The sequence below is a fragment of the Lutra lutra genome, chromosome 1, assembly GCF_902655055.1.
Source record: "Lutra lutra chromosome 1, mLutLut1.2, whole genome shotgun sequence".
Taxonomy (NCBI): domain Eukaryota; kingdom Metazoa; phylum Chordata; class Mammalia; order Carnivora; family Mustelidae; genus Lutra; species Lutra lutra.
The window spans coordinates 122,432,349-122,450,403 of NC_062278.1; the positions used below are offsets into that span (position 1 = coordinate 122,432,349).

Below are 18,055 nucleotides of genomic sequence, written 5' to 3' on the forward strand. Positions count from 1 at the left end.
TAATTAGGAAAAGAGGTTTACTGAAGGGGCTGGTGCAGCATTCCACAGCAGGGTTGTCTGCTCTTCTGGCAGTCTTTGGAATGCTGCAGGACTTTCCCCCTCTTTGTTTCAAATGGAAAATGGAAAGACGGAAGGAGGCACCTAGCCGACAAGCAAGAATCAGGCCGTTTTCTAGATGGGGCTAGCTGGGGTCTCACAGAATTGCAGAGATGGGGAGAGCTGGAAGCCCTTATGAATTCTAACCCAGCACCCTTGGTGGAAAAAGGGGAAACCGAGGCCCAAAGAGTGTGTGTGTGTTTGTGTGTGTGTGTGTGGAGGCAGAGCAGAATGGCCTGTAGGTGTGTAGACTTGGGAGTGATTTGCTACCACACTATCTTCATTGTCATGTATAATGAGCCCCATGCCTTCTTCAAACAGAAGGGAAATCGGTGTTTTGCTTTAAGACATCTTAATGCCATCTGCAAAACTCTGTTATTCTAAAATATATTGACTAGGGTGAGATAACTCACATTGCAAAAGCTTTCTTCTTTTTACAAAAGGTATCCTCCAAGGTTTCCTTCCGTGGCAAGCTTGCCTCACAATATTTCAGTGGCTTTTGTTTTACAAAACTGAGTTTGCAGGTGCTGTTGTATTTCATAAGCTGAGTCCGTTTGGATGTAGAGAAGCCTCCAGGAGGATTTGCGTTGCTGTTTATGATAATGGGTTCTTAAGGATTTAGGGGAAAGGGACATCAGTGACGGCTTCATCTGGAAGGTTGATGGCAAGAAGGCCCTATATTCATCTCATGGGACTCAAGTGAGGTCAGGGCAGGACCAGCTACATAATTTGTGGGGCCCCATGCAAAAAGAAATGGTGGAGTGACTTGTTCAAACGTTACTCTTTCAGTATGACAGCAGCAGATAATTAAACTAAGAGCGAGACCTTCTAAGGGTGGGGCCCTGTGCACCTGTGTAGGCCTGACCCACCCATGAGGTCATCGTAGGTCAGGGTGAATGGCAGGGGGAGGGTTGGTGTGAAGATGAGGTACACAGAAGTGAGAGATTAGGCCGGTAAGCTGTAAACCTGTCCTACTTAGCTTTGAGATACTTGGCCTGACATATTTCATTTGTTACTGGTAAATGTGTCATTCCCGAGGTCACAGATTGGTGAGGCAGTGGGGAAGAACTGTGTAATATCTGCAGTCTTGAACAGAGCTCCTTCCTACGGACCAGGCCTCGTGCCAGAGCTGTACGCCAGGATGGCTTCATCAGCATAGAAATACTGATTAAAGGAGCAGTTAAGATCTAGGCTCTAGAGACAGATGCCTGGGTTCAGATCTCACTGATTGAATCTTTGGGTGAGTTACTTAACCCCACTCTGTGCCTGTTTCCTCATCTGTTAAAGCCGTGAGTTACCTGGGATAGGGGTGGTATTAGGATTGAGTGAGTTCATCTACTTTAAGCTGTTTGCCCAGTACCTGGCGCATAGTAAATGTTTGCCACCATGGTGCTGTTGATGGAGGAGAAGGAGGAAGAGGAGAAGGAGGATAAGTAAAAGTGGTGACCACTGTAGAGTTAAGTGGTAGGTTCTCCATCATATAGAGGAGGAGAACATGGCACGGAGAGATGAGGAAATTGTCCCAGATCACCCAGAAAATGAACAGACTGTGCCATTTCCTCAGCCTCAGTATCTCTTAGGGAAGCTTTTTGGTTTGACCTGAGTGCCTCAGGCTCACTGGTATAGGCGGAACACCAAACCCACGTTGCTGGTTCGAAGTCTGCTGTTCGTCCGTGCTTGCTAAGCACCCTGGGTGTGCTGGGCCCTGTCACTGCTGCTGACAGGGAGGAAGATGAGAGGTAGAAGGGAGCAGGGGCAGCCCGGTATGTGATGAGTGCTGTACCATGGGACTCGTCCCTGGTGAGGGTGGGCACAGAGAGGAAGGGACTCTTCTACCCAGGAACCTTGGTGAAGGTTCTGGGCTTTGGGCAAGAACAGAGGACAGAGAGGAGGTGCCCTGCTGTGTCCTGACAAAACATAATCTGAAGTAAATTCCTTCCCCTCGGCCTCACAGGCAGATGGTAATAAGAGGCATTGAGACCCCAAAAGTGCAGTGAGCCCTGAGGAGAGTCAGGGCCACAAAAGCCTGGGGAGCCACACTCTCTCTCCTTTTCTCTGGCAGGAGGAGAGGCAGGCACAAGGGTATTATGGGTGCACAGCTTTGCAGGCCCTCACTCTTGACCTCAGTGACACTCGCTTGGTGGGGATCATCCCACCCTGCCCTCCTTGCCAACACCCACGCCCATTCATCTGCTGTCCCACTCTTCTCTTCCAGGGTTAGTGGACTTTCCCCCTTTATGGGTGACAACGATAATGAAACCCTAGCCAACGTTACCTCAGCTACCTGGGACTTCGATGATGAAGCGTTCGATGAGATCTCTGATGATGCCAAGGATTTTATCAGCAATTTGCTGAAGAAAGATATGAAGTAATGAGTTGACATTTCCATCTTTTCCCCTTCCCCACTCCCTAGACTGGGTCCGGAAGCAGGGACTTCCTTTACCCTCTCCCCTGAGGAGGCAGGGAGAACAGGTACTGCAAGTAGTGGGGAGGGGAAGGGGTCTTCCTAGGCCCCCTGCTCCCCAGTTCCAGACACCCCACTGGTCTTTAGAAGCACAGAAACCTCACTCAAAAAGCAGCCCTTGACGGATGTTGCAGGGAGAGGAATAGCTTGCTGTGTGTGAATAATGACAGCCCTTTTAGTTTTCTGTGTGTGAGTTTGGCTGTAGCCTGGCTGAAACCTCAGCCCCTCTTCGGGGGTTACTCGGGAAGTATCCTGTTTGAGGCCCCGATCATACTCCCGGGCTAATCTGGCTTGGTGTTTTTTCCATATCTCGATGACTTAAGAACCACAGGCCTGAACAAGGAAACTTCTCCCACCGGCCCAAGTGAGGCTGTGATTTCAGACTGCTGGCTCAGCCTTGTTCCCGTGTGGCCTCTGGACCCCATCACCGTGCAGACTGTGCAGTTCCTCACCTCTGCCCTGGGGGCTGCTGGGAGCTGCCCACGTGGTCAGTGGAGGGACACATAAAACTGTAGTGACCACTGGGAGGCCAGTGTGTTCGGTCACATGGATGGCCTAAGGCCGTGAGAGCAGGTCAGACACACCAGGTGCTCTTAGGTGTTCCCATGGGAGAGGGGTGGAGCTGGGGAGGCTAGGGCAGAGGCCTCGGGTGTGGTTAGCAGAATTCGTGGGTGAGGACTCTCCAGGTGAGGGAACTGGTGAGATGACAGCAGGGAGGTGGGGAGGCGGTGCGTGTGTAGGGAAAACTGGCCTGCCCCAGGGAAGAGAGCAGCGGCTGCCAGGTGAGAAGAACTGGCCCACTGGGTGCCTCACCCACTCTGTAACAGGTGGCCAGATGAGGCAGGGCCTGGCTCCAGGAGCACCTCCCCACCACCACCACTAGCATCTGGCTTTGCCCTAGAAGGGTGGTGTTGAATAGGTGGGGTACCAGAGGATGAGAAGGGGAAGGGTGGCCCAACTCCACAGGCAGGTGACTGTGGGGTACGGGTTCTGCCCTGTCTGTGTGGCCCACAGACCCCCCTGAGCCTACCAGTTATCTTTCTCCCCACCGGAAGAAATCCTGTTTGGAACCAAGATCATGGTGCCAAAAGAGCAGAGTTGAGGGTCTCTCAGATGGCTCTGATTTTCTGGTTCTGTGTCCACCTCTCAGTCCTTTTGAGCTACCTCAGGCCAAACTCCTCCAGAAGCTACATCCACTCCTTCCGTGAGATCATCATGGCATTTTGTTTCACAGCCTTTGTAGCAGAAGTAGGCATGACCCAGGTAGAATCTGGATGTCGTGGGGCCCTAGATTCCCTTTCAGTGGAAGTGATCCTCACTCTCAGGTGCTTCGTGGAGATGCAGACCTCCTTCCTAGTAACACTACACTAGTCCAGGATGGCCTTTGTCCATCAAGCTTCATTCACTGAAGATTTGGTAAATGAGGATATATATATATATATATATATATATATATATATATATATGTAACACACACACATATACATATACATGCACACACACACACACACACACACACACACATACACACACATGTTTTCTCATCTGACCTCAAATTGATTCAGTAATGAGCTGTGCGGCCCTTTGGTGCTCATAAAATGGATTCGCCAAAGAACTGATTTCAACTTATCAAGATACTCAAGTCCCATAAACTCTTAAATGTAGCATCTCTTTAACCAGAAATCTCCACCTATCCACACTTTTAAAAAATAGTTTTATATTATAAAAATCAGTACATGCGAATTGTAGAAAATTTGAATATAGGAAAATTAAAATAATCCATAATTCCTTTATCTAAAGATCACTGCGTTTTGCTGGAATTAGCAAATTTAATTATACTCATTTTTCAATGTATGTTAACATTGGTTCTTTGGGCTTTATTAGTCCTATTACAATTAAGGTGATGGCCCTGAATTATTTCTAGAATCCCAGAGCTTTCAGAAAGATTAAATGAGTTTGAGTGCAGTTTCGAAGGTTGTCGTAAGTCGTAGGTTGTATGTAGGACAAAACCTGACATTCAACCACACCATAAGACATGAGGGCTCAGTGATTCTCAGAGATTTCAGCCTAACGTTTCACTCTTCCCTCCATCAGACAAGGAGACAGAAAGATTAGAGTCCACAGTCCCCTGACCCCCTGTGACCAGTAGAATGACCCTACCCTAGAATATCATTCTCAGATGTGTCTGCCCTTACCCTTCCTAGACCCCAAGGGCAGGTCATGAGACTCCAGTTGCTTGCTTGGTGGTTAGGCCTTAACACTTACCTATTCTGGGTCTAGTCAGTGTAGCCCAGACCAAGAGAGTAAAAAGACCAGGAGCACAGTGACCCTGATTGTGGTGGATGAACTGGGAACAGAGAGAGCCCCGGGCTCTGCCCAGTGTGACCAAGGACAGGTGACCTCCCATTTCTGATCTGACCAGCAGTCTCTGAGGTCCCCTCCTGCTCAGAAATCCTCTGATCTCTGCCTCCATCAGAAACCGCCTGGACTGCACCCAGTGCCTTCAGCATCCATGGCTAATGAAAGACACCAAGAACATGGAGGCCAAGAAACTCTCCAAAGACCGGATGAAGAAGTACATGGCAAGAAGGAAATGGCAGGTAATGAGGGTGTCGCTTTGGACTTGAATGTTGCCCCTCACATTTGCTTTATTGGAGCTACCCGCAATCCAAAAATATTTACATCTGTTTCTGAGATAGTCTGGGACCAAGACCTACATTTCATGTCTTTGTGGCTAGGGTTGAGCAATATCACCTTGAAGACTATTTGGCAAGCCTGGAGAATGTGACCTCCTTAAAGACAGTATGATGGCCTTACATTTCTTTATAGTGAAGGAGGAGGGCACAGGATCTACAAAGAGAGATAAGGTCCCCACCACCTAGGGAGATTGTGTGTTACTATGTATCCTTGGGTGAGTGACAACCTTCCCATGCCTTTGTATTCTCACCTGTAAAATGGGGGATAATAGTGGTAGCAACATCACAGCATTGTTGGGAGAATTACATGAAGTAATCGACATCTGGCCTTGGGAACATTGCATGGCACGTAGTTAAGTGTTCAGAAATGATACCAGTAGCTCATATGAAGGGCTGGCCATGTCAGGGAACATTCAGAACACTCTCTGTACAGTCTTTTTTTTTTTTTTTTTTTTTTTAAGATTTTATTTATTTATTTGACAGAGAGAGATCACAAGTAGACAGAAAGGCAGGCAGAGAGAGAGAGGGAAGCAGGCTCCCTGCTGAGCAGAGAGCCCGATGCGGGACTCGATCCCAGGACCCTGAGATCATGACCTGAGCCGAAGGCAGTGGCTTAACCCACTGAGCCACCCAGGCACCCCTCTGTACAGTCTTTTAATCCTGGAAGGCAGGTGCTATTATTTTCCCCACTTTACAGACAAGCCGAGGCAGAAAAAGGTTAGGAAAGTCACCAAGGATCACGTGGCTAGTAAATGGGAGAGGATTCAAACACAGACCTGGTTCCAAAGTACTGTCTTAGCAATGGCACAAAATTGCCTCTGATTAATAGCAGCTGGATGAAATTGTCATCCAAACCACAGAGAACTTGTCATCAGCTATGTTATTTTTATTATCACTATTAGTATTACAAAATTTCTGGGCTATGGTTTCTATACTCCGGTACACGGTTTCTATACTCAAGGAATGTTAGTGTAATGGGGGCACTGAAGCAAATGGACATAAAAGGACATAATGCACACCAAGAATCATAAACTATCAGTATAGCCTTCCATGGCCATATATGTGAGTGTAGATGGGAGAAGGGAGCCAGTCACCCCAGCGTTGGATGTGGTTGTGAGGAAATGCTGCCAGGGGCAGGACTTTGAAAGTGGTCATGGAACTTGGGCTCGAACAAGAGAAGAGGGGATACAGCATAGATGGGAGAGAAGGTGCGGAGGTCCTCACCCTGATAGGAGCAGTGTCCTTTAGCTGGGCAGCTAGGGGAATTGGCGTATTTAAAACTGGTCTGCATGGCAGAGAAGGAAATCTCTGTTTTAGGGACAACTCGGAGACTGGTAATTTGCCATACAGCATGATTAAACCGTGGTCACTAAATCCTCAAAAAGCACAACTTCACACACAGGTGGAAAGGAGCAGAAGCGAAGGGGGCGGCGCTTAGGGTGTGTGGGTTTAAGGGACCACACCCCCCTGTGTGGCTCACCCAGGACTCCCCCCACAATGAGAGTCAGTTCCTGGTTAGCCCCCGGTAAAGGTTTAGGGGGACTTCTTGGCTCCCTCAAGTGCCAGGTGACTTGGAACACCTGTGTTGCTTAACTTATCTTCCGGTATCAGGATCCAGTGAAATCAGAGTAACTAATGTTCTTAAAACAAAAAGGCGTCCACAAAATCAAAGTTGGCTTTATTAACGATCCTATGGCTGGTGTGGGAGTGGGGTGGTCCTACGTGCAGGGAGTCCCATTGGGTTACGCTTGGACAACAGTGTGGGGTTAAGAGGCAGCCTTATCACTTCAGGTTCTCTGGGAGCATCGACACATCTGTTGATGAACCAAAGCCAGGAAGGATCTGAACCCAGGGGACAGGGACAGAGAAAAGGAAATGGGAGAGGAAATAAATGGAATTTTTTAGTCCGATGGGTCAGGGAACCATGATCTGTGCTGATATTTTAAATCACTTAAATTTTTTTCTACTTGTTAACAGTGTAACTAGCCATAAGGTTTTCTGGAAGTGAGAAGGGAGAGAAAAGGATAGAATTCAGAGGAGGAATCTTTTTTTTTTTTAAGATTATTTATTTATTCATTTGACAGATAGAGATCACAAGTAGGCAGAGAGGCAGGCAGAGAGAGAGAGGAGGAAGCAGGCTCCCCACCGAGCAGAGAGCCCAATGCAGGCCCGATCCCAGGACCCTGAGATCATGACCTGAGCAGAAGGCAGAGGCTTTAACCCACTGAGCCACCCAGATGCCCCCAGAGGAGGAATCTAAATTTCATATCTTCTTATAGGTAGCAGCATTTGGAAATGGGTTTTCCACAAAAATAGCGGTTAGGTCTCACATACATACACACGAAAGTAGTCTAGAAAATCCCATGCCATTCAAGATGTCCCTGAAGCATAAACTCTCTGATAATGGCTCAGCTGCATCTACCCATGCACATTTTTTACCCCAGATACAAGGACCTTAGCACACCCCAAACAGGGCCTTCCCTCTCAGGGCAGCTGAGGTTGTGTTTGAGGGGTCAAAGTGCAGTGGAATAAAATGGGGTGGACTGTGGTGGAAGGGAAGGGCCAGGGCAGACATGGATGGCCCAGAAATCTCTATGGCTGCACAAGAGTAGGTTCCTTGCTATCGTTCTGGTGTGGTTTCCATAAAGGGCCAGGAAGAAGGAAGTAACATGAGAGCAAATCCCTATAAGTAAGGCAACCTGTAGATGACTACTCATGTCATTGATCTTAGAAGGAAGTTATTCTGAAAGAAGGTACATTTTTTTATTTAAATGAAAAAAAATCTTATACATGGTGAGCAGTAGCACTGAGGGTGAGTTGAACAGGGTAATGGGGCTGCTGCTTGTAAAACTGGAAGTGAAGGACTGGGAATTAGAGGCCTGTGGGCAGCCATCTTTATTTTCTGAGACCCACAAAGACTCCATCAGTATGGTCCATAGGCCCATAGAGAAGAAAGTTTTGACTCTGGATAGCAGAGAGTACTCTTGGCCATCACATTTGGATATTATGTACTTGTCAGGGGACGCTGGAGTCTCAGAGCTGTTGGTATATATGTAGGGTCTGTGATGGCTGGCTGGCTCTAGGGAGACCAAATTGCTCCCACTGTGCCAGGGGCCTCCCAGCTTTAGGCCCCTGAAAGACTTTCATCCTGGGAAAGCCCTCAGTTCTAGGGAAACCCAGGAGGGTCAGTCACCCTCTCTGGCTCTCCCAAGAAGGGAGTCTGTGCAGCATTAGGGAGACCAGTACAAACAGTGCCTGCCTGGAGCACAGGAACCCAGCCTTGGCAATTGCCCTCAGACAAGAAAAAGACTTCCTCAAAGCAAGGATGGAACTTAGGGAATTGAAACTTTCTTTCTTGATGTTCCAAAAATTTCTAAAAGTCTTAGTAAAACAGCAACCAATTTTTAGCTCAAAGGCATGAAACCGGAAGGCTCGAATGTACAGATCTCTTTCTCTTTCAGTTGTGACAATTTCTCTGCTGATTTTTTTTCATAAGTCAGTTCCCAAAGATTGAATCTGATATAGATTATTTTTAAGATTTTCCCTATTAATCACTTCTTTTCTCCCTGTTTTAGAAATTATATGCTGTAATACACTATCTGATGGAAAATTTCCCCCTATGGGTAGCCTATATGTTTGTTAATGTGTATTGGCTCCCTTCTCTGAAATACTCTTATATCTGCCTTGTTCCGGCAACTTCATATGAGTCATTTTGTTAATAGAAGAGGAAAGACTTCCTTATTCGACACCACACAAGGGAAGATAGTCGTGATCAGTCACAATCCAGGCATTTGGAATTAGGGACCCCATGGGCTCACGGGGAGTGTTTCCTGCTACATAGTCACATGTATGAATCAGAGTCTCTCTGCAGAAGACTGGAGCTATAGGGAGATTTGAATCTTCTGGTTCAAGAACATGAGGTCCACAGAGGGGAACTGATTTACATAGTAACGTCCCTTTGTTGAGAACGAACTCTCTGAGTCCAGTGATTCCTGGCCCAGGCAAACTGCTCTGTGTTCGATAAAGGGAATCAAGAGCCAGAAGGACTGGGTCTGAGAGTTTGGCGGACCTGGGAATAGTCTGGTCTGACATTGACTCCATAGGGAAGGCTGTCGTGGCTGGTGCCTCCTCTTCCTGCCCATTCCTGAGGTCAGGATGACCTCCCATGGGACGAGCTGGGTCTCCCCAGCTAGCACAACAAATAGATCAATAATGTCACTAGGAATAGCCTTTCTCAGCAGAGCATACAAGACTGCCATGTGGGCTCAGTCTGCAGGTACATTGGAGAGTGCAGAGGCCCTGTGGCCCTGCAGGGAGCTAAGTTGGTCCACTGTCCTCTCTCACCTTCTTCCTCCACCCCCACTTCATCTCCACCACCCCACTTCCAGAACTCTGTTCAGAGGGACGCACCTTCACCATGGTGACAGAGGGCAGAAACATAACCACACCACAGTGATGTATGCATGAGGGCTGATGGCCAGGGGACAGAGCATGATGGAATGTCTGTCCAAAGTGCATGAAGAGAGCCACAAGGATGGCATGTGACAAACAGAAAAGTAGCGGTGGTCATAGCAGTTCTCAGCTTAAACCACACACACACACACACACACACACACACACCCTTAAGAGTCCTTAGTGCCCTGTGATTCTTTACTTTCCAAAATGATCTTTTTATGGAAATATCTTGGCTTTCCAGATAGTCCTAAATCGTGAGGCTTTACTGAAATGCTTGAGCGCGTGAAGTTAGTTCAGGAGGAAATGGCTTTGCTGCTGCAGTTTATGGTCCAGTAGGTGAGTGCTAGCCACTGGCCTGTGTGCAGACTGTTTCTTTCCTCTCTTAGGAGCCAGTCTGCAGTGGTGTCTGCCCTCTGGGCACACAGCATCTGGATGCCTGAAAAGATGCTTTGGGTACAGAGATGGAAAGAGTTGCTTATGCCTTCATTTCTTACCTTGTCATTCCACTGACCTTAGAAAAAGGGCAAGAAACTTCACCTGGAGGTGAAACCTTCAAGGACCCGTGGAATAGGAAGGTGAAGGAGTGGCATAGACACTATTGTATATTATAGGGGATTTCCTGACTTAAATCCTTATGCTTGGTAGAATTTTCACAATGCAAAGGAAGTTTTCATCTCAAGTTCTGGCATCCTTTTTAACAGAAATTCTGTCCTCTCCCGGAGTCTCTCATCTCAGAAAAGCAAAGTGCTTCTGCCTTTCATTTCTTTGGGTCCTTCTTTTTGAAGGAGTACATCAGGGAGGAACAGCCCTCTAGAACCTCACTGTGCATTCGCAGACTCACAGGCCAGTCAGAGTGTTTCTCAAAATCTCTTAAGTATCTGAATCATAAACAGAACTAAAGAGACCTTGGAGATCATCTTGTCCAACCCCCTCCTTATACAGAGAAGGAAACTGAAGCCCAGAGAGGTTATGGAACTTGCCCGAGGTCAATAGAAGGCGTTTTTCTTTTTTTTTTTCTTTTTTCCCCTTCACATCAGGACCTGTGGGATCTGTAGTAACTTTCTCTTGACCAATTACATTCCTATCACTAGTATTGTTTTACGAGAAACAGCCTACTGGGCCCCATCAGCAATAAGTCTTTGGAGCTGTCTCAGCCTGCAGTTGCTTTATATAAACTATCCCTTTTATGGGAGTTGAAGCACAGTATGAAAAGGGTTTTTGTCTCATGTTGACCTTGTTTAGTCACATTAACGCACACATTGGTTCCAGGCCCCATTCCATTCTCCGAACATCTTCTGACACGCTGATAGTGCTGAGCAGAGCAAGGTTGGGCTCACTCCTCCGGCAGATCCTCGGCACTTGGGAGGCCCTCGTTTCAGGGACAGCTGCCTCTCCTGGGCTAGGCTTTTCTCCCCGAACCCCACTGCTCAGCTGGAACCGGGGACGCCACCTGAGTCCAACCCCGGTGTCTGTTTTCCAGAAAACGGGCAATGCTGTGAGAGCCATTGGAAGACTGTCCTCTATGGCAATGATCTCAGGGCTCAGTGGCAGGAAATCCTCAACAGGGTCACCAACCAGCCCACTCAATGCAGAAAAATTAGAATCTGAAGGTAAGGAGCTCCAGGAAGATTTTTCTCCAGCCAGCTGGTGAGAAAGGAAGGGTTGGGGGATGGGGGGATATTTTGAGGTTTTGGTCGGGGGGGGGGGGGGTGGTTTGTTTTTTTTTTTTTTAATAATATAAACTACAAGGATTAAAGTCTGAACTAATTTTAGGTTGCCCTGACAACAATTACTAAGTCTACTAGTTATTCTTTAATTGTTTAACATTAAGTTTAACTATTTTCAGAGGGAAAGTTATTTGTCTAATAGAACGAGATGACCTCCGCTATTCTCCTCCCTATATTTTACATAAGAATTAGTGAAGACTTCATTAAAAGCTTTCTTTTTTCTCATTACAAAAGTGATATTTGTATATTGATAGGTAAACATAAAAAAAAACATATAGTATCTTTTTAAAAAAATATTCTTCCATATTCTTACTTCGGGTTTTTCTTTTAACAAATGAACTATAGTCCACATTCCTTTGGCATTTTTCAGGATGCTGAAACATGTCATTTGAATGGGGTAGACTCTGCATGACGGGGCTCCTCCTGGAGACCAATAGGGTTAGTTATTTGCACACCATCTTCGAGACACTGCCCTGACCATCTCCAGGAAGGGCTTGGCCTCTTCCTGCTCCAGAAGCATGTAGGGTCTGGCCCTCATCTTTTTGAGGTGCCTCATTTCGCCAGAGACACCCTCTACCTCCTGCTGCCTGCTGTTTTGGTATCCAAAGTTGAGAAGCTGAGTCTCGATCCCTCCTGTGCGTAAAAGCAGGGTAACTGGTGAGGCTGCTTGCTGGGCTGCTCTGAGGGAGTCGGGGATATAGTGTGCAACACACGGGCCTGTTTCCTCCTGACCCACGCTCCCCAGATGACCCAGAAATAGCCTGAAGGGAAGAGAGAGGATAGAGGAGCCCCCCGCTCCCCAAGTACAGCTTTTCCCTGGACCAATCCTAAGTCCCTGGTCCATGGTCATACAATAGGAAGGCATGTAAGTGTGGACAGAAATCCGGGCGGGTTGAAGATGCATCTAGGACCCAGCTCCTCCTTCCCAAGGAGCAGGCCTTCTGCTATAGGAGGAGGGCAAAGGGGTGACAGAGAATGGGAAGGCTGATGTGGTTTGTCCTTCTTAGATACCCTCCACTGAATCCTGAAACAGCATGGAATGCAGCCAAAAATCCTTTTTAAAGATTATTTCCTTTTTCAATGTGTCAACATAAGGGAAGGGGGGAGTCCAAACATTTCCGCAGTTTGGTCACAGTTCTCTCTGCTGCCAAAAGCTTTTGGCAGCAGGCCAACCTGTCCCCAGGAGAAAGGTGTGTTTGATTCAGTCCCCTAAGCCGCATTATTTGCTGAATTTTAGCAACTTTTTTAATTTTATTTTTTATTTTTTTTTTAAGATTTTTATTTATTTATTTGACAGATAGAGATCACAAGCAGGAAGAGAGGCAGGCAGAGAGAGAGGGGGAAGCAGGCTCCCCACTGAGCAGAGAGCCCAATGTGGGGCTCGATCCCAGGACTCCGGGACCATGACCTGAGCCGAAGGCAGAGGCTTAACCCACTGAGCCACCCAGGCGCCCCAGCAACTTTTTTTTTTTTTTTAAAGATTTTATTTATTTGACAGAGAGAGAGAGATCACAAGTAGGCAGAGAGAGAGAGAGAGAAAGGGAAGCAGGCTCCCTGCTGAGCAGAGAGCCCCATGTGGGGCTCGATCCCAGGACCCCGAGATCATGACCTGAGCCGAAGGCAGAGGCTTTAACCCACTGAGCCACCCAGGTACCCCGCAGCAACTTTTTTTTTTAAAAAGCTTATTTTTTATTTTATTTCATTTTATTTTATTTTATTTATTTGACAGAGAGAGATTACAAGTAGACAGAGAGGCAGGCAGGGGGTGAGGAGGAAGCAGGCTCCCCGCTGAGCAGACAGCCTGACCCAGGGCTGGATCCCAGGACCCGGAGATCATGATCTGAGCCAAAGGCAGAGGCTTAACCCACGGGGCCACCCAGGCTCCCCCCACAAAGCTTTCATAAATGAGGGATGAGGAGAGAACGGGGAATGAAGAACTGATCGCATTTCCTTCCCTGTCTCCTAGAAGATGTGTCTCAAGCTTTCCTTGAGGCTGTTGCTGAGGAAAAGCCCCATGTAAAACCCTATTTCTCTAAGACCATCCGTGATTTAGAAGTTGTGGAGGGAAGCGCTGCTAGATTTGACTGCAAGATTGAAGGTAAGTTGTAGCTTTTTCTTCCCTTGACTACGAAAGGGGTGTGGTGGACTGGTGAGCCCTGCTGCGTGCCCCAAGCAAAATGTCCATTCTGGGCAGCCGGGCTGTGAGGACAACTGGGTGAGGAGTTGGCCTACTGCTCCCAACTTCCCCTCCTGAAGGTTGTTGCCATTCAGTGACTCACCTAGGACACCTTTGCCATTTCACATCCTTACATCAGCCACTAGACTCAAGTTAAAAGTAGTTTATCACGGACCTATTTGGCTATGAAACACACTTAACGCAACGAGCTTTGCAAGCTTCTGGGAAGCGTGTGAACTGTCCACAAGAGTCTTCAAAGGAAGAGTATGGGATGGGGAACCGGTGGCCCTGTTGCTCATCCTCGAGCTGTGTGACAGGGTGGTGATCTAACTCTTCTGAGCCTTAGGCCTTTAACCTTAAGATGACATCTAATGCCTGCATAGCTCTGGGGATGCAGTGAGAGGACGTATGTGAAAAGGGGTAACCTTTAAATCCGTTCAAGATGTCATGAAGTCAAGGGAAAAGCTGTGGGACTGGTAAGTGCAGAGAGTGAGAACACCATGTTATTCCAGATGGAGGGAAGCTGGGGTCCAGGTGCCTATGCCACCTTCCCCATGCTTCTCTGCCTGCCAAGAATAATGTGGCTGTAGAATTGTGAGTTGTTAGTGCTCAAGGGAACTTAAGGGATCTTAGCATAGCGCCTGAGAAGTGAGCAATGTTGGGGACACAAAGCATTTCAGCTTCCAGATGGCAACATTCCAGAAAGATAGGGACAAGAAAAGGCAGGGTTCTTTGTCTCAAGTCTGTGACGATTGTGTGCCAGCCCAAGTGGAGGGTTAGCTCCCATTTCAGTCTGACCAAATAAAGCACAAGAGTTCATTAAACAACTTTCTCAAGGCTGCATAGCACAGGACAGTAGTCAGAACAAATCATGCCTCCCACGTTCTAAGATTCTCCAGCAGTGTGACTAGATAATGCCTTTGAGGTAAAGTAACCCAAAGTGAGGAATGAAAAATGGTTTTCTCCCGCCTCATTATATCTCAAATTGCCTTGTAAATGCAATGCCTATAATCATCTTTCCCTTTTTCTATTCAGTTAAAGAAAGGTAGATGTGTTGCCTTTGCTACTGTGAAAGTGCACCGCTTAGGGACACTGCTGAAAGCTCTGGGGTCAGTGCTCAGAATTGTCACCATCACCACTGTCTTTGGGTCTTCTGAAGTTCTTTTTCCTTTTTAAAAATTATTACAGCATACTGTTATCATTTTTGTACTTTTCTCTTTGGGATTATTTCCTTCATTATTTGCGTAGCTGACTAAAGCACTAAGGAGGAATTAAGGCATATGGCTGGAGTTTTGATAAAAACAAAATCTACTAGAAAAAAATGAATTCTTAAATTTTTATGTGTAATTTTTATTCTGGATGGGGTTGTAACTTTTCCTATAAAAATATATCCCGTACATAATACATATGATGCATATATACACATAAAATATATTTTTACATGTTGAACTCTCCAGAAACATGACTAATAACATAAAATGACGCTGACCAATGTGGTCAATTTCCAGTTATTTACAGTTGGTAGATTATCCATCTTTGAATCAGACTAAGATAAATACTGCCCTTTTTTTTTTAGCAATATTATCAGCTCCTCTAACTTATGTATTATAGAGTTTATCATCAGCTTTGAGTTATAATTTACATAACATAAAATTTATCCATATTAAGTGTACAATTCAGTGATCTTCAGTAAATTTACAGAATTGTACAATCACCACAATCCAATTTAGAACATTTCCATCACCCGCAAAAGATCTCTTGTGCCTGGGGGTTCCTGGGTGGCTCAGTGGGTTAAGCCTCTGCCTTCAGCCCAGGTCATAATCTCAGGGTCCTGGATCGAGCCCCACGTCAGGCTGTCTGCTCAGCAGGGGGCCTGCTTCCCCACCTCTCTCTCTGCCTACTTGTGATCTCTCTCTCTGCCAAATAAATAACATCTTTTAAAAAAAAAATCTCTTGTGCCCATTTGTTCTCTTATTTTTTACTTAAACTTATTTAAGTTCAGTTTTTATACAAGATAAATTTTCTGTTCATCCAAGGAGAGGTTTAGCCGTAGGCATGTGGCTGGAGTCAGCGCTGTGTTGCAGGTCATACTCTAGATCAGTGTAAATGTGGGACACAGTACAGCCCCCACATGGATGGCAAATGGCATGCCTGTAAAGTACCTTTTGTCGGGGTTTCAGATATTACTATTTACAATCTATGCCCATATCCAAATGTAAATCTCAAAAAGACATGCCAAAAGCCAACATCATGACTTCTTTCCTGTCTCCCTTTAATCAACAGAGGCTGCTTAGGAGCTGCTTGCATGAATTGATATGAAACTTTGAATAACGGTTTCTGCAACTTGTGTCCTCCCCCTGTGCTGCAGGATACCCAGACCCTGAAGTTGTCTGGTTCAAAGATGACCAGTCAATCCGGGAGTCCCGCCACTTCCAGATAGACTACGATGAGGATGGGAACTGCTCTTTAATCATTAGCGATGTTTGCGGGGACGACGATGCCAAGTACACCTGCAAGGCCGTCAACAGTCTGGGAGAAGCCACCTGCACAGCAGAGCTCATTGTGGAGACCATGGAGGAAGGGGAAGGGGAAGGGGAAGAAGAGGAAGAGTGAAACAAAGCCAGAGAGTAGCAGCTTCTAAGTCGTTTTACAAAGACTATTTCTCTAAAGCTCAAAAAATCCAAGATAGTAAAAGCACCTAGTGTGATAGATTCTCTAGTTAGGTCATTTGAGGGTTGACTGTTCAGCAACAGCAGGTGGTACCTAGCAGCAGCTAATGGAGGGCATTAATGTGAATTAGCTGGCCCCTTAAGATACTAGCACAGCCAGATTTCATTTTGGGAAATTACCAGTAACTTGCCTGAACAGTTGATGTTAGAAAGTACCCAAAAGAAATCTTTATCTGGGCAAAGTCATAAATTCCCTAGCTGAAAGCGCTTGTGAAAAATAAGGCCCTGCGCTCACAGCTCGGCCCAGAAGGTCCCTGGAGATGGAGATGTGTCTGTTCCAGCTCCTCACTCCAGAGAACGGCATCTCCTCCGGTCTGGCAGCACTTCATCCTGAAAGCGGTTGAGCCATTCTAACTTAAGAGGCCCATTTGATTCCAAAGTATACTGTAGACATGCAAACTTTTCGTTTCTCTCCCCTGTTCCACCTGCCAGTTTTGCTGGCTCTGAACTTGCCAGGAGTTTAAGCCCTAAGGACGTGATGCTTCTTAGGTGCTGAAAGACCGGTCCCCTGCTCCTGGATGGCTGGCTTCCTTAGGCAAATAGAATCTCTTTTCTTCCAAAATCAGTAGGAAATCTAAACTTATCCCCTCTTTGCAGATGTCTAGCAGCTTCAGACATTTTTGTAAGAACCCGTGAAAAAAAAAAAAAAAAACCTTGCTAATGTGCTTTTCTTCTGAAACCAGGATTCGTATTTGTGCGGTTACAGAATATCAGCTCTGCATGTGTGGTAAGGATTCCTGTGTTTGAATGTATGAAAAACCAGTTTGCTGAAAAGTTAGTCTGAATTATTTATCGGCCACTATGGAACAGATTTCAACTGATGAAGGGCTGTAGAACTGCACGTACTTTGGAATCTCCTTCAGGGTAGTCTGAGTTTAACACACCTTCCATGCCACACAATCGCCAGAGAACTCTACCTACCTTATGGGTTCCACGCTGTTTTCTTCTTGAACGTGCATCAGTCAGGCCTTGCCCCCAACCTTCAAATGTATCCTTAGACCTGATAAATGCACTCAGACTTGCATCTTTAGGAATTTTTCTTTCACTACATCGGCACTTAAATTTTTCTTTATAAACTTTTTGAAGGTCATAAACAAAGACTATAAGCCGATATGCCTAATACATTTCTCTGCTTGTGTGTGTAACATTCCAAATACTTTTTTCTTTCCCACTGTTTGTAAAGTGCAGCAATTTCATGTTTCAAGGGACTTGTTAATAGTTCCTCAAGAACCAATCTGAACTGACTTCAGTGCAACCCTACACAGTATCAACTTTAGAACTTTGATATTAGTCTTATGTTACCTTCCATTCTATTTTTATCTGCTTTTTGCTGCTAGTTTCAAATTTGCCAGTATTTTTCTTTTTGCTTTTTAAGCAGTTAAACAAATTTTTTTTCATAATAGCCACAGTATTGCCACAGTTTATAATAAAGGGTTTTAAAATTTGATTTAGAGCATTTGAAGCTTTTCTTCACTTAGCTGTGTTTAGACTATACTCTTTGTGTGCATGTGTGTTGTCATGTGTGCGCATGTGTGGTGTGTGTGTTTGCTACAGGTTTTTAATGTCCTTGAAATTGTGTTCATGTTCTCCCAGTTTATTATGCCATCGGAATGGTAAATGAGAACACTACGACTGTAGTTAGCTCACAGTTTTTAAATAAAGGATACCACAGTGCATGCTGTTTGTTCAGTCTCTGCAGCCTTCTCTTTCTT

General features: G+C 46.0%; 1 protein-coding gene across 4 annotated transcripts in view; it reads left to right on the forward strand.

Annotated features, from left to right (window-relative positions):
• Positions 1 to 18,019, forward strand: part of MYLK (myosin light chain kinase) — a 202,616-nt gene extending 184,597 nt beyond the window's left edge. For 3 of the 4 annotated variants that reach the window (XM_047735204.1, XM_047735185.1, XM_047735210.1), the window contains exons 28-32: positions 2,312 to 2,464; positions 5,037 to 5,160; positions 11,192 to 11,321; positions 13,405 to 13,536; positions 15,983 to 18,019. In XM_047735204.1, the coding sequence (XP_047591160.1) occupies positions 2,312 to 2,464; positions 5,037 to 5,160; positions 11,192 to 11,321; positions 13,405 to 13,536; positions 15,983 to 16,227 (784 nt within the window). In that variant the 3' untranslated portion in view covers positions 16,228 to 18,019. The remainder of the gene's footprint in view (positions 1 to 2,311; positions 2,465 to 5,036; positions 5,161 to 11,191; positions 11,322 to 13,404; positions 13,537 to 15,982) is intronic. The other variant, XM_047735196.1, reaches the window with a different exon arrangement.
• Positions 18,020 to 18,055: the final 36 nt, after the last annotated feature.